We start from the raw sequence: 25403 nt of genomic DNA, 5'->3' as shown, positions 1-25403 counted from the left end.
AGGGTCCCCTCGTAGACTGAGCTGTCCTGGAACTCACTATGTAGACCAGGCTGGCCTTGAACTCACAGAGATCCGCCCGCCTCTGCCTCCCAAGTGCTGGGATTAAAGGCGTGCACCACCATGCCCAGCAGAATTCTACTTTTATTCTGTTTTATTTAATATTTTGTTTTATGTGTATGAGCGTATTGCCTCATGTCCTGTAATGCCCATGGAGGTCAGAAGAGGGCATCAGATCCCCTGGAACTAGAGTAAGACCAAACCAAGGTGCTCTGCAAGAGCAGCCAGTGTTCTTATAACCACTAAGTCATCTCTTCAGTCCCAGAATCCTATTTTTATGACCCCTAGACTTGTGCCTCAAAGTTTTGCCTCAAATGCTATCATCTGTGAATGTGGAGTCTAACCATCTGAATACAAACCTAATGTTACAAGCTATCTTGACATCTTGTTGTACATGTCATTTACTGACTAAACTTTGTTTGTTTGGTTTTGGTCTTTATGAGACAGGGTTTCCCTGTACCCCAGCTGGCCTGGATCTTTGCAGACCAGGCTGGCCTTGAACTGACAATGAACTTTAGTAACCTCTAGTATCAAAAATTATTAAAATTGAGGTTGGAGAAGTGGTACAGCTGTTAAAGGCTAAGGCTCACAACCAAAAATTAAAAATTTACAAATTTACTTCTTCATGGATTCCTTTTAATAGCCAATGGGATTATTTTTATTCCCCCTCCCCTCTCTCCATAGACTATGTAGCCCACAGAGGCTTCCACATCAAGATCCTCCTGCCTCAACTTCCCAAGTTTCAAGGTTATAGGCTAGAAACAACACACTATTAAGATGGTCCTTAAGAACCAGCAGAGGGGGCTGGAGAGATGGCTCAGTGGTTAAGAGCACTGACTGCTCTTGCAGAGGACCCAGTTCAATTCCCAGCACCCACATGGCAGCTACGAACTGTCCTTAACTCCAGTTCCAGGGGAATCCGAAACCCTTTTCTGACCTCTGCGGCATTGCATGACATGGGTGCATTCACATACATGCAGGCAATACATTCATGCACATAAAATAAAAATAGTAAGCTGGGTGTGGTGGTACATGCTTTTAGTCCTAGCACTCGGGAGGCAGAGGCAGGCAGATCTCTGTGAGTTCAAGGCCAGCCTGGTCTACATAGTGAGTTCCAGGACAACTGGGGCTACAAGGAGACCCTGTCTCAAAAAGACCAAAAAAAAAAGTATTAGACCGGGGGAGGTGGCAAAATGCCTTTAATCCAAGTACTTGGGAGGCAGAGGCAGGTGATCTCTTTGAGTTGGAGGCCAGCCTAGCCTGGGTTAACATAGCAAGTTCTAGGCCAGCCAGGGCTACACAGTGAGAACATCTCAAAAACAAACAAACAAACAAAACCAAAAAAAAAGTTATCACTACTTTGTTACTGGATATATTCAAACCTCTTGCATCCAAATCTAACATTCTATGTGTGGAAACAGACTTCATTTTTAGTGGCTATGATGGTTTGAACAATTAAAGTCCCCCATAGGCTCACACATTTGAACACTTGGATGCAAGCTGGTGGTGCTGTTCAAGAAGGTCATACAATCTGTAGGATGTGCAGACGTGTTAGAGGAAGTATGTCACAGGGGTGGGCTTTAGAGTGCTGGCCTCACCACCACCACACCCGACTAACTTTTCTAAGTATTTTTTATTTTTTTTTATTTTTGTCTTTTTGAGACAGGGTCTCCCTGTAGCCCCAGCTGCCCTGGAACTCACTGTGTAGACCAAGCTGGCCTTGAACTCACAGAGATCCGCCTCCCGAGTGCTGGGATTAAAGGTGTGCGCCACCATGCCCAGCCTCTAAATATTTTTAAGCTGAGAACATAAGACAAATATTTTCAGACCAAGAAAAATTACCCCAAATCTGTAAATGATCAGTTCTCTACTAGTGCTTTTATGTGAATTTTATTTTCACTACCAAATTTTAAATCTATTTCCATTAAATCTTTCTTCAAGAGATTGCCAGATAAAACCTGGTAATAAGGTTCATAAGTAATGAACTTAAGATACATAGGTGGCATACAGTGGCCCACACGTTTAATCCCAACACTGGGAAGGCAGAGGTGGGCAGGTCTCTGTAAATTCAAGGCCGGCTTGGTCCACATAGCAAGTTCTGGGCCAGCTGGGGCTACAGGGAGACCCTGTCTCAAAAAGACCTCCCCCCCAAACTTAGGATGACTGGAGTTCTCATACTTGTCTCTCAGTCTTCTGAGTGCCAGGATTATAGGCTAACACCACCACTCTTGGTAGTGCTGAGGATCCAGCTTTGTGCATGCTAGGCAAGCACCCTTCCAACTAAGCTACATCCCCAGCTCTGTCAAACTTCAGTGTTTTGGGTCTATTGTAAGCTACTTTTGTGTCACAGTGGAGCTTGATTTTGTAATGTGATAGTAAATCTTTGCATGAGATATACAACCAAGTAGATTAAAATCCTCACTGCAGGGTCTAAAATTAAAAGATTTCCTTATTACTGAAGCTGGTTAAATGTGGCTGCCTACTTAGGCACTTGCTCAAATTAATGAGAATAATACCTGAGGTACTAAGTACACTACCTGACATTGTGTTGGCTTGCATCTCACGGAGCTCTGCCTGCTTCTGCCTCTCTCCTGACTGTACCACCATACCTGGCCCTTACTGCCTGGCACTTTAAAAATACCAAGCTGGGCGTGGTGGCCCAGGCCTTTAATCCCAGCACTCTGGAGGCAGAGGCAGTTGGATCATTGTGAGTTCAAGGCCAGCCTGGTCTACATAGTGAGTTCAGGTCAGCTGGGACTATAGGGAGACCCTGTCTCAAAAAGACAAAAAAAAAAAAAAAAAAAAAAAAAAAAAAGAAACCCAAAAAACTGTTCTCATAAGCCAGCCTGTCTTTGCCTCCCGAGTGCTGGGATTAAAGGCGTGCGCAACCATACCCGACCACAGTAAGTTCTTTTTATGTGTGTATTAATTCAGTTGTTCCTCACAAGTAACATATGAAGAAGGTACATTACTATTATATGGAGGTAGAAGCCAGGTTGATTATATTTTGTATATCTTAGGATCATGACTGATTTCCTAAAAAACTGTTGAGCTTTTAAAATTATATATATATTTGTGTGTGTGTGTGTGTGTGTGTGTGTGTGTGCGTGTGTGTGTACCTGTTGAAATCAGAGGCATTGGATCCCCAAGATAACTGGTTTTGAATCACAGAGCCATCACTCCAGGTTTTTTAGTTAAGTAATTTTATGTATTTATGGAGTACAGTGTGTTGTTTTGATGTCTCTTCTGTGGATTTCCTGTGGCAATGGATATATCATCTGCTGACAAGAAATTTTGTTTCTTGTTTTCTCTTTTGCTTTTTTTTGAGAGTGTCTCTGTATGTGTCAGATTGTCCCCCTGCACCTATCTCAGCCTCCTGAGTGCTGGGATTAATGTGCTGCATTGGTCTTGGGTGTTTGCTCCCTCCCCTCCCCCCATGCTAGGGATGGATCTAGGACCTTGTGCCCTAGGCAAGCATTCTACCACTAGCATCTAGCCCCTACTACTCACTTCACAAAACCAATGTCAGGTTTGTTGATACTCTCTCAGTTGCAGTTTTCTCTTTCACTTACTCATTTTATTCTTTCTTCAGACGTGGTCTCTTGTAACCCAGGATAGTCTTGCCCTTCTGACCCTCCTGCCTCCATTCCTAAATGCTGTGGTTTATCAAGCCCCGTTTTACATATTGGACAACTTGTGGGAACCTGTTCTCTATCTCTACCATGTAGGACCCCTGGGGCTCAAACTCAAGTTATTAGGCTTGGGGGCAAGTGCCTCTACCCCCTGAGCCGTTTTGCTGACTGCCCCTACTTTTTTTGTTGGTTTGTTTGAGACAGGGTCTCCTTGTGTCCCCAGCTGACTTGGAACTATGTGGACCTGACCTCCATCTCACAGAGTGCTGGGATTAAAGGCGTACACCATCATGCCTGGCTGCCCTGTATCATTTTTATTATTGTATTTATTTTGTCTAAATTATTTTGCTTCTTTCCCTTTATGTTTCAGCATACTGGTAGATTATTTTATGCATACATACACAAATGGCAAAGTGAAATTTACATATTAAAACTCTGGATCTGATCTCCACAACTAGCATGATGGATGTCTTCTGATTTCCACATGTGGACATGTGTACACATACACAATAAGGAAATGTGTAGCTGGGTATGTGAGGCAGGAGAATTGAGAGTTCCATCGTGGCATACAAAGTGACATTCTGTCTCAAGACATAGACATACATCCCAGAAAGAAAGGCACATAGTTATACTTAGGGGACCAGAGAGCTATCTCCGTGTTTGCTCTTGTAGAGGACCCACATGGTGGCTAACAACTGTCCTAAACTCCAGTTTCAGGGGATCCTACACTGTCATCTGGTCTCTGTAGGCATTGCACACATAACGCACAAAAGAATAATTAATTTTTAGAAAAGAATTATACTTAGAGCCAGGTGTGTAGACACATTCCTTTAATCCCAGCAGTTGATAGGCAGAGGCAGGTTGATCTCTTGAGATATGTGTATGTGTGGTCTGTGTTTGCATATGTGTGGGCATGCACGGGTATGTTTGAATGGAGGACAGAGATAGGTTTTGGATGATTCCTTGATTACTCTCCACTAGTAAACCTCAGTGAGAAACTGCAGCTTGCCTTTTTGGTTAGTCTGGCTAGCCAAATTACACAGGGATTACAGGTTCTGAGGAGCCACACTCCAGTCCTCAAGTTTGTGCAGCAAGCACTTTCATGCACTGAACTATCTGCCCAGCCTGGACTAACTTTTGATAATATGATCAGTTGTAAATTCTAGTATATTTATTTTATGTGTATGAGTATATTGCCTGCATGTATGTGAATGCCTCTGTGTTGTGCAATGCCTCGGAGGTCAGAAGAGGGCTTTGGATTCCCCTGGAACTGGAGTTAAGGACAGTTCGTAGCTGCCATGTGGGTGCTGGGAATCAAACCTGGGTCCTCTGCAAGAACAGTCAGTGCTCTTAACCACTGGGCCATCTCTCCAGCCCCAGATTCTAGTATATTTAATTAAATACCCATTAATGTGGTTGTTTTGCAACAAGATGTAATGAAGGTAGGCTGGCCTTGAACCCTGATCTTCCTGCCTCCGCTTGGATTACAGGTGTGTACCACCATGCCCACCTTCCATTAATGGTTTTTCTATGTGAAAACTATTTGGAGAATTTATAAAGGAAAGAAAACTGACCTCAATGTTAAAATAGGTTATTATAATTTATAAGTTTACAAGGAACAATTTGGCTCCTCTGGGGACAGTTGGTGGTGTCTGGAAACTTAAAAATGACAAGGTTTAATATAGCCCAGGTTAGCCTTGAACTCAAGGATAATCTTGAACTCTTTTTCCTGCCTCTGCTCCCCAAGTGCTGGAATTAAAATCACGCTTTTTTTGGTGGTTGGGTGTACTAAGGATTGAATCCAAGGCTTCACACAAACTAAGCTAGTGCTTAGAGACTTTTGATTAGCACCATGATTTTCTGTCAAGTGGAGAGACAAGATTGCTGAGTTCCTTAAAAATCACTAGATGTTTTCCTTTGTGCTTCAAGCAAGCATTTGAGGAGCCAGTCCAAATCTGATTTTGTACCTTCTTGACTAGAATGGGAGGTGTTTTTTTTGTATGTTGAAGGAACCAGAGACATTGACTTTTTGTTTTTTTAAACCCTTTTTTGGCTAGATTTTGGTTAAGGTAAACTTGTAGGATGCAAGTCATGTGCAAGTAAATTCGCAAAGCTGCTTAATGCTCTGCTTTGGCAGGCTATGTGATAGAAGTGGTAAACGGTGGTGGGTAGCCCATTTCCTGTACCTCACACATAAATTGTTGATTTTTTTCTACAAATGACCAGATTTTTTTATAGGTTTTTTTTTTTAATGTACTACAATATTTAGTTTGTGTTTTTAACTCTTCCAAGAAACCCTTGGAGTAGCCCAATTTAATTGCAATTTTTGTGGTGTTTTTAAATTCTTAAATTTATTTTTACTTTCTGAGTGTTTGGCTTACACATAAGTGCACCAGTGTCCTTCAGTGCACACATAAGTCGTAATAGGGTATTGGAGCCCTTGGAACTGGAGTTACGGACAGTTGTTAGCTAGCTATGTGGGTGCTGAGCACTTGAACCTGGGCCCCTTGCAAGTACAGCTAGTGCTATTAACAGCTTAGCCATCTCTCCAGCCCCAATTTTTTTGTTTTGTTTGGATTGGTTTTGATTGTTTTGAGATAAGATTTTACTTGATGGTCTAGGCAGGCCTGAAACTCAATAAATAGGCAGGTTTGTTTTGAACTTAATGATTCTCCTGCCTAAACCTCCTGAGTGCTAGAATTATAAGCATGAGCTATCAAGTTTAATTTACCTGTTTTTTTGTGTTTTTTTTTTGTCTTTTTGAAGCAGGGTCTCCCTGTAGCTCCAGCTGTCCTGGAACTCACTATGTAGACCAGGCTGACCTTGAACTCAGAGAGATCCGCCCACCTCTGCCTCCTGAGTGCTGGGATTAAAGGCATGTGCTACCACGCCTGGCTTTTTTTTTTTTTTTTAAACAAAAAAATTTAAGGAACCAGAGATGGCTCAGTGGTTAAGAGTGCTTCCTGCTGTTATCAAGGGCCCAAGTTTAATTCCTAGCACCCATGTTGGGCGGCTGTAACTCTTAGCTCCAGGGGGATCTGATGCCCTCCTCAAGCCTCTGAGGGCATCCATATACATGGCATATACACATAAATGCAATTTTAAAATAATCATATTTACATTCTGTATTTGTGTGTATGTGAGTGTGCACATGAATGTGTGGCGATCACAGGACAACTTTACAGTTCTCTTTCTACCATGTGGGTTCTGAGCATTGAACTTGGGCTGTCAGACGTGGTTGAAAGTGCCATTTTCTGTTGAGCTGTCTCACCCTACATATCTTTTAATAAACACTTTTCAGCAACCCATGTAGTAGGTAACATACTAACATTCAGTCTTGTTTTCTCTTGGTCTTCTATGCATAGTTCTTAAGTTTTTTAACATGTTTGTGTAACCAAAAATAACCCTTTAAAATTATATTACTATTTTAGTATATGAATAGCTGCAATACAAAACTAGATAAATTGATGCTTACTAAGAACCAGAATGCCTTACCAGATTTTGGTTGTGTCAAACTTAACCTTTATCTTTTCTATTTGTTTTTAGATTTTGGCTCTCTGTTTGACCTGGAGCATGACTTACCAGATGAATTAATCAACTCTACAGAATTGGGACTAACCAATGGTGGTGATATTAGTCAGCTTCAGACAAGTCTTGGCATAGTACAAGATGCAGCCTCTAAACATAAACAGCTGTCAGAATTGCTACGGTCTGGGAGTTCCCCTAACCTCAATATGGGGGTTGGTGGCCCAGGCCAAGTCATGGCCAGCCAGGCCCAACAGAATAGCCCTGGATTAGGCTTAATAAATAGCATGGTCAAAAGCCCAATGGCCCAAACAGGCTTGACTTCTCCCAACATGGGGTTGGCCACTAGTGGAGCAAATCAAGGTCCTACACAGTCCACAGCAGGTATGATGAACAGCCCAGTAAATCAGCCTGCCATGGGAATGAACACAGGGATGAGTGCTGGCATGAATCCTGGAATGTTGGCTGCAGGCAATGGACAAGGGATAATGCCCAATCAAGTCATGAACGGTTCAATTGGAACAGGCCGAGGGCGACCGAATATGCAGTACCCAAACCCAGGCATGGGAAATGCTGGCAATTTATTGACTGAGCCACTACAGCAGGGTTCTGCCCAGATGGGAGGACAAACAGGATTGAGAGGCCCCCAGCCTCTTAAGGTGAGTTCTCTTTCTGTTTGTGTGCAGTTAGTAATACTCTTTGAGTGTTTCAGTGAGAAAGGGAGGGTCTGGGGTTATTCATTTATCATTTACTGTTCATGAATAATCTTATATCTTATATTGTGTGGCATTTCCTACGTGTATGTGCAAATGACCTGCTGCATTGGCACAGATGTTTTAAGAAGCTCCTGTAAAACAAAATGCTTCACATGTATTTAGTATATTTGCCCTATGCTTTCACCATTGTTCCAAATGATTGCCTTTGAATTCCTAGTCTTTCTGTCATTAACCATTGGAGTATTTTCAATTTATTTTTATGTGTCTGAGTTTATTGCCTACATATACATAAGTGCACTGATGTCATGCAATGCCTGCAGAGGCCAAAAGAGGGTGTGGGATTCCCCTGGAACTGAAGTTATAGACAAAGTTGTTAGCTACCATGTGGGTGCTGGGAATTGAACCTGGGTCCTCTGTGAGATTAGCCAGTGCTCTTAACTCCTGAGCCAACTCTCTAGCCCCTCATCTCTTTTTTTTTTTTTTTTTTTTTTTTTTTTTTTTTTTTTTATTTTTTGGTCTTTTTGAGACAGGGTCTCCCTGTAGCCCCAGCTGTCCTGGAACTCACTATGTAGACCAGGCTGGCCTTGAGTTCACAGAGATCCGCCTGTCTTTGCCTCCCAAGTGCTGGGATTAAAGGCATTGCTCCACTATGCCTGGCTCCCTCATCACATTTTAAAATCTAGACTCTTTGTAGCTTCCTTATAAAGTACATATAAGATAACTGGCATCAGTACTGTCTTTAGATACACTTCATTCGTTCTATTATTTAAAATGTCCCTGGTTTGTGGGTTTTATTTGTTTTGTTGTGGTGTCATGTGTGTGTTAGTATGTGTGTTTTGGTTCAAGATAAGGTCTGACTAAATACCTTGCCTGACCTGGAACCCACTATGTAGAGCAGGCTGTTCTCAAACTTACAGGGGTTCTCCTGCCTCTTCAGGGATTACAGGCATAAGCTATTGTGTACGTGTCCAGCTTAAATAACTACTCTTCTCCCTCCCCTTCCTCATCATTCTTTTTTTCTCCTCTTCCCTCCCCCCCCCGTTGTTTCTCTTTACCCCACTCTGATAGCATATTGGGGGTGGAAATGGTGAGAGTCTTTTACTTTATTTATTTACTTTTTTATGCTTTTTATGTTTTTTGAGACAGGGTCTCCCTGTAGCTCCAACTGGCCTGGAACTTGCTATGCAGACCGGGCTAGCCTCAATCTTACAGAGATCTGCCTGCCTCTGCCTCAATCCTCTCCCTCCTGTGGGTATTAAAGGCATCAACTAACATACTCCTCAGTATCTTTCATTTTAAACATTATTTTTAGTTGATGAAAGTAAGCCTTTTAAAAATTCTGTTTATTTCATCAAATAATTCATTTTTATTTTATGTGTATGAGTGTATTGCCTGCATGTGCATAAGTGCACGCATATCATACAATGCCTGCGGAAGTCAGAAGAAGGCATCAGATTTCCCTGGAACTGGAGTTACGGATGGTTGTTAGCCTCCATGTGGGTGCTGGGACTCGAACTCAGGTCCTCTATAAGAGTAGTCAGTCTCTCCAGCCCCTAAAAAATTCTGTTATTTTTATTGTGTTTGAGTGTTTTGCCTGTGTGTGTATAAGTGCATCTGTGTTGTTCAATGCCCAAGGAGGCCAGAAGAGGGTGTCAGATCCCCTGGAAGTGGAGTTACAGACAGGTGTCAGCTACCATTTGGGTACTGGGAACTGAACCCCTGTTTTCTACAAGAGCAACCAATGCTCTTAATGCTGAACCACGGCTCCTTTTTTTTTTTTTTTTTTTAAAAAAAAAAAAAAAAAACCAGGAATGCTAGAATTTTAGATCATTTAGTAACCAGTTGGGCGTTTGAATTTTGAACAAGAGGATGCTAAATATAGTATTAAAAGCCTTTTAACTGTTAGGACATTATAAGGAAGCTGGAGAGATGGCTTATCAATTGCTTAAGAATGCTTACTGCTCTTCCAAAGGACTCAAGTTCAGTTCCTAGCTCCCACCTCTGGCAAACATTTGGCAACTATCTATAACTTCAGCTCCCAAGAAACCAACACCTTCTGGCTTTAGAAGGCTCGTGCATATGGCATTGACTTATAGCTACACATACGCTTAAATTTTGAAATGAGATATAAAGGCTGAGATGACTCAGTGTATTAAGGTATAAGCGAGACAACCTGAGTTCATTCCTTTGTACCAAGGAGAGAACCAACTCCAGAAAGTTGACTCTGCCCTCCACAAATGTGGGGTGAAATGCAGGAGCCCACACGTTGCATATACGCACTCAAACACTCATACAGTTTCTCAAGACTATATAGGATGGGTGTCCTGGCCTATGCTTGTATTCTCTGCAGTAAGATCAGAGGCAGGTAGATCTCTTGAGTTTAAGGCCAGCCAGGGTGCTACAGTAAGACTTTCTCGAAAAGAAGGGGGGAAAAAAAGACATTATAAGCTCATTATATTTTTGTTTTGAAGATTATTTGTCTATGTGAGTGTATGTATGGGTATATGTGCAGCCTGTGTATGGATCCCATAGAGTTGGAGTTACAGCTGTGTAATGCGGATGTTGGGATTTTAATTCCAATCCTCTGAAAGAGCAGCAGGTGCTACCATCCACAGAGGCATCTTTCCAGCCCCTTGGTTTTATTTTTTTAATTTTTAATGTATTTTTTCGTCTTTTTGAGGCAGGGTCTCCCTGTGACCCCAGCTGGCCTGGAACTTGCTCTGTAGACCAGGCTGACCTCGATTCGAACTCACAGAGATCCACCTGCTTCTGCCTCCCAAGTGCTGGGATTAAAGGCGTGCACCACCATGCCCAGCTATCTTTATTTTTAAATGGGAGCATACTAGTAAGTCACCAACACCTTTTTTTTTCTTTTTTTTTTTTTTATTTTTAATTTTTTGGTCTTTTTGAGACAGGGTCTCCCTGTAGTCCCAGCTGTCCTAGAACTCACTATGTAGACCAGGCTGGTCTTGAACTCACAGAGATTCACCAGCCTCTGCCTTCCAGGTGCTGGGACTAAAGGTGTGCACTACCATGCCTGGCTCCACTACCTTTCTTAACTGAAAGATAGCTACACTTGAAAGATAATATTGGAAATAGGTAAGATTTTCACAATGAGCCAGGAGCGAGCTTTCTGTATATGAGGAAAATTTGGAAGAACATGAGAGGTGTATTCCAGCATTACATGTAGTGTTTGCACAGCCCCAATGTAGTGGAGTCTGAAGAAGAGGGATGGTAAATTTGAAGCCAGCCAGGGTTATATAATCTGTCTGAAAGCATTCTGTTTCTGAGTATGGTTGTACACTTCTTTAATCCCAGCACTTGGGAGGCAGATGGATCTCTGTGAGTTCCAGGCCAGCTGGGGCTACAGGGAGATAATATTGGAAAAAGACAAAAAAATGATAAAGGGACACAAATTTGGGATGGGAAGACTGAGACCATCTATAGAAATGAGAACCCTTAAAACTTTTTTTCAAATATTTTATCTATTTTTAATGTCTGTGTGTGTAATGCCAGCATGTAGGTAAGTGCACCCATGTCATGCAGTGCCCTCGGAAGACAGAAGAGGCTGTTGGATCCCCTGGAACTGGAGTTACAGTTGTTAGCTGCCATGTGGGTGCTGGGATTTGAACCCTGGTCTTCTCAAGAACAGTCAGTGTTCTTAACTGCTGAGCCATTTCTCCAGCCCCAAGAATCCTTAAAACTTTTTTTTGCTCATAGAAAGAATATTAACAGTTTAGGAAAGGATTGCTCTTTGGATTCTCCCTTTCTGACACTTCTGTTTCTGTGTCAATGTGACTGACTTACTTGGAGTGAAAGCTCAAACAAAGTATGAAGACAAAACATTGTCTCTTTAGGTATTAGAAACAATTCTTTTTATTTGTTCTTTATTTAATGTATATGAGTGTATTACCTGCATGCGAGTTACACTCAAGTCACGCAATGCAGCAGAGAACAGAAGAGGGCATCAAATCCCCTCTAAGTGGAGTTACTGATGGTTGTTAGCCACCATGTGGGTGCTGGGATTCAAACCCAGGTCCTCTGCAAGAGCAGTCAGTGCTCTTAATCACTGAGCCATCTCTCCAGCCCCATCAACAATTTTTACAGGGAGCACTCCATGACAGATTGCAAAACCCTCCTTGATTGACCCAGTGTTTGCTTACTAAGTCTTTAGCACCTCAAACTTATTTTTAAGTTATATATCTGGGCTTTTTTAATATTTAGGTGTGTTTTGTTTGTGTGTGTGGGGGTGCTTGTAATGGTCACAGGACAACTTTCAGGGATTGATCTTCATTCTACTTTGTTTGAGACATCCTCTCATTGCTGCTTCATAGGACAGGTTCCTTGATCTTGAGAGGTTCTGGAGATGCTATTTTCTCTGCCTCCCCTTCCTGTAGGCATGCTGGGGTTACAGGCACTATTTCAGCTGGGTTTTTCTTGAGCTCTGGGGATTACACATTCAATAGGTTGATGAGGATGGTGGTGGAGTCCCAGCAGAGGCAGGTGGATCTCTTTGCGTTCAAGGCTAGTCTGGTCTACATATCTAGTACCAGGTCAGCCAGAACTACACAGTGTGACCCTGCCTCAAAATAAAACAAAAAACAACCCAGGTAATTAGGCTCGCACAGCAAGCCTGGGGTGTGCTTTATCCCCTAAGCCATCTCACTGGCCCCTAAATTATATTTTTATTTAGCTTATAGAATGGGTTTCCAGATAACTTTTTCATAAATCCATAGTTTTGATTACTTCCCCATTTCCCTGCCCCCTTCCCACTTAAAGCCTTTCTGCCCCCTACTTTCATATAAATTGTTCTAATAGTCCTCCTCCTTTAAGGCCTCCCCTCCATGACTCTTCTGTCTAGCTCCTGACCTCTGCAAGCACTCTAATTATTAAACATAAAAGTCTAAATATTTGAAGCTAAAATCCACAGATGAGAGAGATCACAGGGTGTTTATCTTTCTGGGCCTGAGTAACCTTCACTCAGTATATATTTCCAGTTCCATCTTTTTTTTTCTACAAATTTAATTTTTATTTACAGGTGAATGTATTGTCATTGTATATATGTAGCAATTTTCCTTAGCCATTCATCAGTTGATGAACATCTAGGCTGTTTTGAATAGAATAGCAATGAACATGACTGTATATGGAACTTATTTACTACTAGCACAGGAGAAATGTAGAGGTTTACTGGGATGACACCTAGGTTGGGCTACATCACTATTAAAGTTTTCATCTCACACGTTTCTTCCTGAATTACTGAAAAAAACACAAAGATTAGGAGCTTAAATGGAGAAATCAAATATTTATTATGTAGAGGCTGGGGGCTTAGCTCAGTTGATAGAGGACTTGCCTAGAGTGCACAAACCCCTAAGGTTGAACCCCCATACCACATAAAACCAGATGTAGTGGTGCATGCCTGTAATCTCAGCACAGGGGAGGTAGAAGCAAGAACATTAGCTATCCAGGGTCATCTGCCTGATGCATACAGGGTTAAAGACCAATCTGAGCTACATGAAACCTTATTTCAAAAAGAAAATGTAAGGATGGGAAGGCGGTTCAGCTGGTAAAGTGCTCGCCATACAAACATGAGGGCCTGAGTTTCGATCCCTAGCACTCAGTAACTACTAGCACCACATACATTGTATGTAAGTTAGTGTTAAACTCTGAATGCTAAGAACTTGAATATTAATAGACATTTAATATGTGACAGCACCATTGATCATAACACTGATAAGTTGATAGTTTTATTGCCATTATACAGGAAGGAAATGATCTCAGGGTTGTAGAGAAACCCCTGTCTTGTGAATTCAAAGTTTATTTTTAATTGTTATAAATTTAATGCCATCCTATTATGATGATTCGTACATAGACCTGAAGTCTGTGGCTAAAGACAAAGTTGGTTTGCTTTTGCAGTAGCCTTTGCCTCTTGACCTATAGCTTTATATACATTGACCATTACTGAAGTGACAATGAGAGCTAGTACCATAAGTTTTCTGTACTTGAGGTCCTGAAGCATCTCTGTGATAGTTTTCTCTTTTATCTTTCTGATTTTTCTTTAGCTACCCCAGAACTTACTACATTGTGGCCTGAGTTTGTCTCAGACCTGTCGCAGTCCCTCCTGCCTTAGCCTCCAGAGTGCTAGAATTATAGGTGTGAACCACCACTTCTGACTCGAGCATCTTCATTGTACTTTTAGTTCTTTTTTATTCTAAAGTCTTAGGTCTGAGGGGAAAGGACTCCTAACCTAGCTTTCCTCTGATTCTGATTACTTCTGCTTGTTACCTAGATCCAGATAGCTTCATGTCCAGTTTTTATAGTTCTTAAATTAATGAAATGGTGCTTTAAAAAGAAATTTTGTGGGCTGGAAAAAGGCTTGGCCGTTAAGAGCACTAGCTGCTCTTGTAGAGGATCCAGGTTCAATTCTCAGCACCCACATGGTCAACATCCGGTCCATCTGTAACTCCACTTCCAGGAGAATCTGGCGCCCTCTCTGACCTCTGTGGACATTACAGGACACGGGTGCACTTATAAACATACAGGCAAGACACGCAAACACACATAAACAATTATAAATATCTTTTTAGAAAGAAACTTTGCTCAAGGTTCCTAGGATTAGCTGTCAATACACACAATTCCCCAAGTACTCCCGAGCTTCATTCACTAAAATGAGTATTGGCCTCAAGAGTAAATTCCCACTTCTTTCTTACTCTAGTTCTAGGGGATCTGATGCCCTTTTCTGATCTCCAGGGGCACTGCACAACATGTGTGCAATACACTTATATACATAAAATAAAAAGAATAATAATAAAGATAGGCAGGCTCTCACCAGGCTGTCCTTTCTACTCATTATGTAACAGAGGATGACTTCACCTGTCTTTACTTCCTGAGTGCTAAAATTACAGGAATGCATCACACTCCTAGTTTATGGGGTGCAGAAGGATCAAACCTTCAGCTCAGGCAACGCTCTACCAACAGAATTGTGTCCCTGGCTGCTAGAGTCTTTAGTCTTGAAAGTTTTGGATTAAGAGTTGATTTGTTGTAGAGCCAGCTCTCTCGCTCTCGCTCTTTTGTGTTTGTGAGTGTTCTGCCTGCATGTAATCTAAGTGCACCCTTGTCATGCAGTGCCAGCAAAGGACAGAAGAGGGTGTTGGATCCCCTAGAACTGGAGTTAATGGACGGATGTTAGCATCATGTGGCTGCTGGGATTCGAACCCGGGTCTTCTACAAGAACAGCCAGTGAGAGAAAGAACAGCAGCTGGGAGAGCTGTCTCTACAGCCCCTAGAGATCCACCTGCCTCTGCTTCCCAGGTGCTCCACTACACCTGGCCCCTATTTTTGTTTTCAAGGAAGGGTTTTACTCTGTACCCCTGGCTTATCTCATATCCTATAGGCAGGCAGTCCTTTTGTCCCAGTCGCCTGAATGCTGAGATTATAAGCTTGAACCACCATCCCTGCTACCAGTATATGGAGTTTTTTTTGTTTTTAAAAATGTGTGCTTTTTCCTGTGTTCCCTAGCTTTCTGCCCTAAAATAGCCCAAATATTATATTTAATGTGTCAAAGTTATATTTTAGGGCTGGGCGTGGTGGCCCACACCTTTAATCTCAGCACTTGGGAGGCAGGGGCAGGTGGATCTCTGTGAGTTCAAGGCCATCTGGGGCTACAAAGAGACCGTCTCTGTCTCAAAAAGACAGGGAAAAAAGCTATATTTTGGCAAAGAAAGTGTGGTGCCATAAAACTATTGGGCAGTGGGGCAGGTGGTTTTGTGCTCTCCAGAACTTCCTGTGGCTTCTTATTCCTATATCTTTTTAGTTTTAAAAAGTCTGTGTCTGTCTGATGCTGGATAATTAGACATCTGGAATTCATTAACTACAGAGAAAAAAACAAGATCAAATAACTACACTGTAGCAGAATTCAAGTACTATCTTTCTACCCTATTTTATTTGGTGGGGGAATAGGAAATGGGGTCAGGAATAGAAAGGGTAGTGATGGGAAGGTGGAATTCTGAAGGAGACAGGGAAAACAAGACCAGAGAGTATTTGTTGGTTCTGATGATCAAAAAATCACAAGGGGTAAATTACTGCCAGCCAACTAGCAATCTGTAGTCTATATTTGAGACCATAGTTTGCTTTGGAGCAGTGCTGATAATATTTCCACGTGTTGTGTTAGGATTGAGGAAACAAGTAACACCAAAAACTGTATGAAAGTTCATTGGTCTAGGCAGGTGAGGAAGTGTATGCAGAGTCATGAAATACCCCATTTTATTGGGATATAGTTGGATGAAACTTTGAGACGCCAAGGCAGCTTACAATTTTATTTACTTTAATGAACTTTTATAAGTATTTATCTCTTGTTTTAACTATACTGTCCCAGAGTTTAGGCATGAATATTAGAATTATTACAGGATAAATAATAGTACTTTAAAAACACTTTAAGCCAGGCAGTAATCTTAGCTTCAGGAGGCCAAGACTGAAGCATCACACGTCCAGGGAATATCTGAGCTACACAATGAGGACTATATCTGAAAAAGAGATGTAGACACTGCAGTTATGTTTGGTGCCACCCAAGGAAGCCTAAATGAATTATTTGCATCTTTGTGATCTTAATACTTATTTCCTTTTTACAAGTGATTTTCTGGGAGTTTAAAGAGGAAAAGTAGTGTCCCTGTGCTCATTTATAGGTAAAAAGCTCTTAAGCCAGATCTAAGAGGTTCAAAAAAGCATGATGGTGGGCTAGAAAGATGTGGTTAAAGAGCACTGGATGCTCTGACTTCTGTGTCACTGCATGACATGGGTGTACTTACACATGCAGGTTATACACATACATATAGAAATGTTTTGTGTTTTTTTTGTTTGTTTTGTCTTTTTGAGACGGTCTCCCTGTAGCCCCAGCTGTCCTGGAAACTCACTATGTAGACCAGGCTGGCCTCGAACTCACAAAGATCCGCCTGCCTGTGCCACCCGAGTGCTGGGATTAAAGGTGTGCGCCACCACATGCAGCCTTAAATTTTTTTTTTAATTTTTAAATTTTTAAAAAATTTATTTTCTGAGGCAGGTGAAAGTAGTAAGATCCCACGAAGAGGAGGAGGTTAGCTTTCCTGAAAGCTCTAATACACTTGGGGGTACTTGTTTTCTTCTCCCCTTATTTCTAGACAGGTAAAGATACAGGGCATGACCTATTGAACTCAGTCTACATGAGTAAAGGTGAAGACCTTGTGAATTAAGATAGCAGCGGGGGCAGGGATCCATGGCAATGATTTGGAGGGGAGGGCAGGGACTTGCTAATAGCTCAGGCTGGTTTAGAACTCACAGTCCTTCTGTGTCCAGAGGCCTGAGTGTTGGAGTTACAAGCATATGCCATCACACTTGGCGTATAGTTCCCTCTTAATGGTATAGCAACTTTAGCATTCTTAGTATTTGGTATTTTTAAGAGTTGACTGACTCATAATACAGTGGAGAAAAGAGAGAAAGTGATTTCTTTAGGAGATAAACTTAACCTCAGGTTAATTTTAAAACATTTATTTTTCAGACAGTGTCTTAAATTTTGAGCCCTTCTACTTTACCTTCCTTAATACTGGGATTAAGAGTGTTGTACCACCATGCCTGACTATAAATGTTTAATGAGAAAGCTTTTTTTAAATTTTCCTTTTTTAAAGACAGGGTCTCACTGTTTAGCCCTGGCTGGTCTGGAACTTGCTATATAGAACAGGCTGCAGGCTGGCCTCAAACTCTTAGAACTCTGCCTGCCTCTTGCTTCCAGGTGCTGGGATTGAAGGCATACACCACCACCTCTGGTGATTCTGCTGTTTTTTGAAGGAGAATACTGCCCAGGTGTGTCTTTAGACTTAGATGATCTCCTGGGTCTGCCTCCTGAGTCTAAGGACTAGGATTATAAGGTGTGACCCTGCACACCTGCCAGTTTGGGGGTTTTTTAAGCGTTATCTATGCACTTTTTTCTTTTTTTGGTCTTTTTGAGACAGGGTCTCCCTGTAGCCCCAGCTGGCTTGGAACTCACTATGTAGACCAGGCTAGCCTTGAATTCAGAGATTTGCCTACATTTGCCTCCCAGTGAAGTGCACCCATGCCTGCAGTGCCCACAAAGGCCAAAAGACAGTTGTTAGACACCATGTAGGTGCTGGGAACCCAACACAGGTCCTCTGCAAGAGTAGCCAGTGCTCTTAATAACTGAGCCACCCTCCATCCCCAAATTTTTTAAGAGTTTCATTTCAAGCGCATGCTTTGTTTACTGCCTGAGGTTTGGGCAGGGGGTGGGGGGGACTTGTTTTTAGATTTACTTATCATGTGTGCGGGGTTTTTTTGTTTTTTCGTGTGTGTGTGTGTGTGTGTGTGTGTGTGCGCGCGCGCACGCGCGCTCGCACTCGCACTCACACACATAGGCACACCTTACATGTAGAGGACAACTTTGTATGACTTTGTAGAGTCCATTCTCTTCCAGCTTTACGTGAGTTCTGGGAATTAAGCTCAGGTTGCCAGGCTTGCACAGAAGGCACCTTCAGAGGCTTTCCTTTAAAATTGTTTTGTAAAGTAGAACATGAAATAAGAAAATAATGTTTTAGTAATACGGAGAATGAAATTTAACTTTTGTTTTCTAATCTACTTAGATGGGAATGATGAGCAATCCCAATCCTTATGGTTCACCATATACTCAGAATTCTGGTCAGCAGATTGGAGGCAGTGGCCTTGGTCTCCAAATTCAGACAAAGACTGTACTACCAAATAGTTTATCTCCATTTGCAATGGACAAAAAGGCAGTACCTGGTGGGGGAATGCCCAGCATGGTGAGTACTTGTAAACTTTTCTGCCTTCCTTTATTTATTTCTTCTATCTATTGATGTGTTTGTGCATGTGAAGACATACAGTGGTACACATGTGGAGGTCTGAAGTCGGCTTGTAGGGTTGGTTCTCTCTTCCAGGATATGGGTCCTCAGAACTGAACTCCCATTATCAGGCTTAGCAGTCAAGTGCCTTTACCACTTCCCAGCCCCAGACTGGCATTTTAGTAGAATTTGCTACATACACATATACTGATGCCTACTACTACACATAAGGACTTATACTCACTAGGAGCCTGAAGATGTGGTAGGCTTGTGCCTTGCCATTTCACATGGAACTTCATTTCCTGTGGCTATTGATCAGTACGTGGACTGATGCAAATAAGAACATGCTGTAGTGGAGTTTCAGGAATCTCAACAGCCTTGACTGGTGAGCTTTTTATCAAAGATGGGAGATTAGAACTTTTCTGTACTTGGAAAAAGAACTCTATTACAAAGGGAACTAACCCATTGTATTTGCTGTTAATACAACAGAATAATTTCTTGAAAATCCCTTTTGTTCCATTTTGTCAGGAATGCCACCCAGTCAGTTCTACACATGGACTCTGCCGCTGAGCCACTTTACAGCAGTAGCAGTCCTGATATTTTTCTAAAGTAAAACTTTCGAGTTGTAAATTTGTCAATTAGTTTGGAATTACCTTTGAAAAAATTGATTTTTCTTTTAGCTGTTTTAGTATTCTGTGTAGTTCATTGCTTGTATTTCAGAAAGCACTAAAGATGCAAAGGTAAATAACATGTTCACTATCTTTAGAAATACTTTGGAAAACAAAATTTCTTTTGGAAGGAATAAAAATTTAATTTTTGCCAGGCATGGTGGCCCTTGCCTTTTATCTCATCACTTGGGAGACAGAGGCAGGTGGATCTCTATGAGATTAAGGCCAGCCAGGTCTACATAGTGAATTCTAGGCTAGCTGTGGTTACAGGGAGCTCCTGTCTCAAAATGAAGTCTGGCATATAGTAGACCAACAATATTTGGAAATATCTAGGTCCTTATTAAGAGATGCCGCACTGTGACACTGTTAAGTGTACCTTCTTTGTATGTTTTAGGGCCAACAGCCTGCCCCACAGGTCCAGCAGCCAGGCTTAGTGACTCCAGTTGCCCAGGGAATGGGTTCTGGAGCACACACGGCTGATCCAGAGAAGCGCAAGCTCATCCAGCAGCAGCTGGTTCTCCTTTTGCATGCTCATAAGTGCCAGCGCAGGGAGCAGGCCAACGGGGAAGTGAGGCAATGCAACCTTCCCCACTGCCGCACCATGAAAAACGTTCTAAACCACATGACACACTGCCAGTCAGGCAAGTCCTGTCAAGGTGAGTAGCTCATAAGGTGATCAGAATATAGGAAATAATTTTGCTTTTTTAAATTTTTTGTTCTATATGTATGAGTGTTTTGCTTGCATGTACATAAGTGCACCATGTTTGTGCAGTGCCCACAGAGGCCAGAAGGAGTGAGATCCTCTGGAACTAGAGTTATCAATGGTTGTATGCCTCCATGTGGGCACTGAGAACCAAAGCTGGGTCCTCTGCAAAAGCAATAAATGGTCTTAACCACTGCGCCATCTCTCCAGGGCCTCCCCCTACCCCACCCCACCCCTTTTTTAATTTTTAAAATATTTATTATTTTTATTTTATGTGTATGAGTGTATTGCCTGCATGTAGGTAAGTGCACCCGTGTTGTGCAATGCCCTAGGAGGACAGAAGAGGCCATCGGATCCCCTGGAACTGGAGTTACGGACAGTGGTTAGTTGCCATGTGGGTGCTGGAATTCGAACCCAGGTCTTCTGCAAGAACAACCAATGTTCTTAATTCTGAGCCATCTCTCCAGCCCCCCTCCCCCATTTTTTTTTTTTTTTTTAAAACAAAGCAATTCCGTATTGAGTCTGTGTCCCAGACAAATACAGTCACAACTTCTGGGAATGCATTTGTTTGTTGGTATGTTTGTACTGCTGTGGAGATTGAACCCTGGGCTTTATGCATGCTAGACAAGTTGTCTACTACTGAGCTACATCAGCAACATTAAATTTGCAAAATATTTTTGGGTCTTGGTAGTAGCAACTGGAGGCTTTGACATGGGGGTGGCCATGTAGGATTTGGACCAAGTCCTTACACACGTAAAGCAAGTCTCTTACCATTGAACTAGCCCCTAACTCCCTTTTTGAGATAGGATCTCACTATATAGCCCTAGCTAGTTATGTAGACCAGGCTAGCCTTGAATTCACAGAGCTCCTATTACAAACACCACCACCACACCCAGCTAACTACCTCCCTTTTGTATGTGTGAAATACAGTGTATGTGAGTATGCTTGTGTGTTAACATGTATGGGTCTGTGTTTGTGTACAGACCAGAGATTAATATCAGATACCTTCCTTGATTGTTCTCTACCTTACATATTGAGGCAGGGTCTCATTTGAACCCAGAACTTACTGAAATATCTAATCTAGCTAGGTGGTTTATTTGGGGATCCTCTGTCTCTACGTCACAAGCACTGGGATTAACCCACCTGGCATTTATATGTGCACTAGGGATCCAAAATCTGATCCTTACACTTGCACAGCATGTGCTTTACCACTGACTGAGCTTCCTCCCAGCCCTCACATTCCCCATTTGTATAGCATTATACCTCAAAAAAGTTATAAAATAATATTCCATTGTCTGGATGAAATGCAGTTCATCCATCCTGGTAAAGGATATCTTGATTTTGTCCTCTTTTGGAAATTATAAAGAAAGCTGCTCTATAAGAAATTATTTTAAGTGATTAAGGATTTAATAGAAAAGTAGAGGGTTTTTTTGGTTTTGGACTTTTGGGTTGTTTAAGACAGGGTCTCCCTGTAGCCAAAGCTATCCTGGAACTCTTTGTAGACTAGGCTGGCCTGGATATCATAGGAATCTGCCAGTCTCTTCCTTCCGAGTGCTGGTATTAAAGTCATGTGTGGCTAAAAGTAAATTTTAAAAGGTTTCTATTTTGTGATGGTGCTAGTTGGTTTGTTTTAGTCTAGCATCCTTTATATGTTGTTATTAAAGAAAGGTTCAGTATTAGCCATATTGGTTATACTCAGTACAATACAGTATAACTTTTACCCAATTGAATAGCTTATGGATGGAGTCATTGCAAATTGTTTTATGCCCATGTGTTTCTGCAGTACTAGCTTAGAATCCCTTTACTTAAGTGAGTTAACACATCTACAGCTCTTTTTAAGTGATGAGTAAGTGAAAAAATAAAACCTCTTGTTTTGTTTTAGTGGCACACTGTGCATCTTCTCGCCAAATCATTTCACACTGGAAGAATTGTACAAGGCACGATTGTCCTGTGTGTCTTCCCCTCAAAAATGCTGGGGATAAGCGAAATCAACAGTGTAAGTGCTTAAGTCTTCTGTAGATTTATTCTGAGAATTACACGAGTGCCATTTGATAGCATTTAAAGCACCTCTTGTTTAGATGAACCTCCAGTAATCAGCCGGTGCTAGTGCTATTGCACTATATTGAAATGAATGATTTTTCCTTTCCTTCTTTTCTGCTTCCTGCTAACCACACAGTAATACTGCTTTATTGGTAAAAATAAACTCAGCACTCATTCTTTATAAAACAGCAGAGGTAAACTTGTATTTTTTTTTTCCCATTTTGAGAGAATCTTAATATGTAGTATAGGCTTGAACTTGATGTCCTGCTGCTTCAGCCTGTCGTGCCAGGGTTACATATTGTGACCCCAATAGATTGTTTGAATTTACTTAAACAAAAAGTTGAGATTGTTTTTATAATTGTTTGATGGGGACGAGATTTTTCTTTGAAAGGTTATAAGTAAATTTCTACATTTAAGTGCATTGACCACATCTTTCTATTCACAAAATATTAGGCATTTAGTGTTAAAAGACACATTGGAAATACATATAAAGCAAAAGGAATCAGTTATTCAGTAGAAGATGAAGATAGGAAATAGGTAATTTAATGTGAAGCAGTGAAAGAGGTACCATTTTTCTCTTCCACAATGGCAGAGATGTTCTACCTGGTGTTGGTGGGACACTAAGGCAGCTTATGTGAAAACTTAGATATTCTTTGTCAAAAGATTGTTGTGTTGGTGGGTCACCTTTACCCCCAAACAGTTCTGTTTCTAGAAATTTTTTCAGATAACTAATGGGAGGCAAGATACATGTACTGAGATGTTTCATCATATGACAGGTTTTTTTTTATTCATTCAGGCATCTTAGTCTCTTTTTCTCAACAAGTATAGTATTATAATACCATGTCTTTTGTCTTCTCTAGCAATTTTGACTGGAGCACCGGTTGGGCTTGGAAACCCTAGCTCTCTAGGGGTGGGTCAACAGTCTACCCCTAGCCTAAGCACTGTTAGTCAGATTGATCCCAGTTCTATTGAGCGAGCCTATGCTGCTCTTGGACTACCCTATCAAGTAAACCAGATGCCACCGCAACCCCAAGTACAAGCAAAGAACCAACAAAATCAGCAGTCTGGGCAGTCGCCCCAAGGCATGCGGCCCATGAACAACATGAGTAAGTGTTTTCTAGTCACAGAGGCGATACTGGTTGAGTGTGTAAATGGCACCTATAAATCAAGATTAACCTGATTTAGTTTGACTAAATAATTTATTGAAGTCTTAAGATTTTAAAATTTCAAGAAAAAAGACTCCTTTATAATCCATGTGCCAGAAGCAATTGCCAGTTCTTCATAACCTTTTGATCACTGTTGCATGAGAGTTTAATTTTCCAGAAATGAGATGCTTTTATTACTCCATTACTATGTGAGTCCTGAGGAGTCGTCATTCTTTCCAGACCCCTGCCCAAAGATTGAATGTATATTTGTGCATGTGTGGGTGCATGTGTAAGTGGGTGCCACAGAGGCCAGGAGAAGGCATCAGATTCCCTGGAGCTGGAGTTACAGGCAGGTATGAGTTGCCCCACCTGGGTGCTGGGAACCGAACTCTGTACTCATCTGCAAGAACATGTGCTCTTAGTGGCTGAGTCATCTTTCCAGCCCCACCCTTTTAAACATTAAATTCCTTGAACTTATTGTTATCTTTGTGGTTGTTGTCCTGTGTACCTGTGGAGATCAGAGGACAGCTTTCAAGTGTCAGTTCTTTCCTTCCACCATGGGGTCTGGGAATTGAATTTAGGATTTTGAGGCTTGCTTAGCAAGTGCTTTCATCTAAGCCATCTCCCCAGCCCCTGGCTCCAATATACCTTGCATTTTGATTTTGAGGGTTGAACCCAAGGGCCCTCAGTATGTGCGTGTTCTACCTCAGTTCTTAGACCCTATAAACGGAATCTTTTCTTGCATTATTATTGTTCACATGATTAGTTGATTTTTTTTTCTTTTTCTTTTCTTTCTTTTTATGAGACATGGCCTCAACTATGTAATCCTGACTGCCCTGCTTCTGCCTTCCAAGTGCTGGGATTAAAGACATGTGCCACCACACCTGGATGAACAATATCTTTTAACTTTTAAAATACTGTTTTTTTAATTTTATGTGTATGCGTATATTGCCTGCATGTAGGTGAGCACACCCGTGTCGTGTAATGCCCACGGAGGACAGAAGAGGCTCTTGGATCCCCTGAAACTGGAGTTATGGACAGTTAGCTGCCATGTGGGTGCTGGGATTTGAACCCGGGTCTTCTACAAGAACAGCCAGTGTTCTTAACCGCTGAGCCATCTCTCCAGCCCCTCTAACCCAACTTTTAAAATATTTTGTAAATACAGATACTTTTTATCTTTTTGCTTTGAGTTTTTTCAGCGTTGTTCTGCTTGGACATGGAATTCACGTACTCTTGTTTCAGTCTCCCAAGTAGCTGTTAGTGTAGGAATGTGCTCCAGTGCTCCATACATAGTATCTTGCATACTGCTCTTTTAAAGAATTTCTTTTTTCTTATTTTATTTCTTTGGTCTTTTTGAGACAGGGTCTCCCTTTAGCCCCAGCTGTCCTGGAACTCACTATGTAGACCAGGCTGGCCTTGAACTCACAGAGATCTGCCTGCCTCTGCCTCCCAAGTGCTGGGACTACAGGCATGTACCACCACACCCGGCTTTTTATTTTATTTTATTTTATTTTATGTATATGAGTGTATTGCCTGCATGTATGTGAGTGCACCCATTGTTGTACAGTGCCGTGGAAGTCAGAAGAGGGCTTCGGATTCCTCTGGAACTGGAGTTAGGAATAGTTCATAGCCACCATGTGAATGCTGGGAATCGAACCTGTGTCCTCTGCAAGAGCAGTCAGTGCTCTTAACTGCTGAGCCATCTCTCCGGCCCCAGAATTACTTTTATTTTTAAAAAATACTATTTTGAGGATGAAGAGATGGCTCAGCAGTTAAAAATACTGGCTGCTCTTTTTTTTTTTTTTTTTAACCTTATTTTTATTTCATGTGTATGAGTGTATTGTCTGCATGTATGTAAGTGCACCCATGTTATGCAGTGACCTTGGAGGTCAGAAGAGGTCGTTGGTTCCTCTGGAACTGGAGTTATGGTTGGTTGTTAGCTGCCACATGGGTGCTGGGAATAGAACTTGGGTTCTCTGCAAGAGCAGTAAGTGCTCCTAACTGCTGAGCCACCTCTCCAGCCCCTAGGTTTGTTTTGTTGTTGTTTTTTTTTGTTTTTTTTTTAATGTATATGACTGTATA

The 25403-nt window shown here is 41.7% G+C and overlaps 1 protein-coding gene across 2 annotated transcripts in view; it reads left to right on the top strand.

Moving 5' to 3' along the window:
- Positions 1-25403, top strand: part of Ep300 (E1A binding protein p300) — an 82706-nt gene that overhangs the window by 13998 nt on the left and 43305 nt on the right. For both annotated transcript variants that reach the window (XM_008844815.3, XM_017801028.2), the window contains exons 2-6: positions 7236-7873; positions 18550-18726; positions 19828-20089; positions 22019-22132; positions 23037-23282. In XM_008844815.3, the coding sequence (XP_008843037.1) occupies positions 7236-7873; positions 18550-18726; positions 19828-20089; positions 22019-22132; positions 23037-23282 (1437 nt within the window). The remainder of the gene's footprint in view (positions 1-7235; positions 7874-18549; positions 18727-19827; positions 20090-22018; positions 22133-23036; positions 23283-25403) is intronic.

This window comes from Nannospalax galili, unplaced genomic scaffold, assembly GCF_000622305.1.
Source record: "Nannospalax galili isolate Female #2095 unplaced genomic scaffold, S.galili_v1.0 scaffold180, whole genome shotgun sequence".
NCBI classification, from domain to species: domain Eukaryota; kingdom Metazoa; phylum Chordata; class Mammalia; order Rodentia; family Spalacidae; genus Nannospalax; species Nannospalax galili.
Note: the sequence above shows the minus strand (reverse complement) of the source record. Positions and strands in the feature narration are given on the sequence as shown.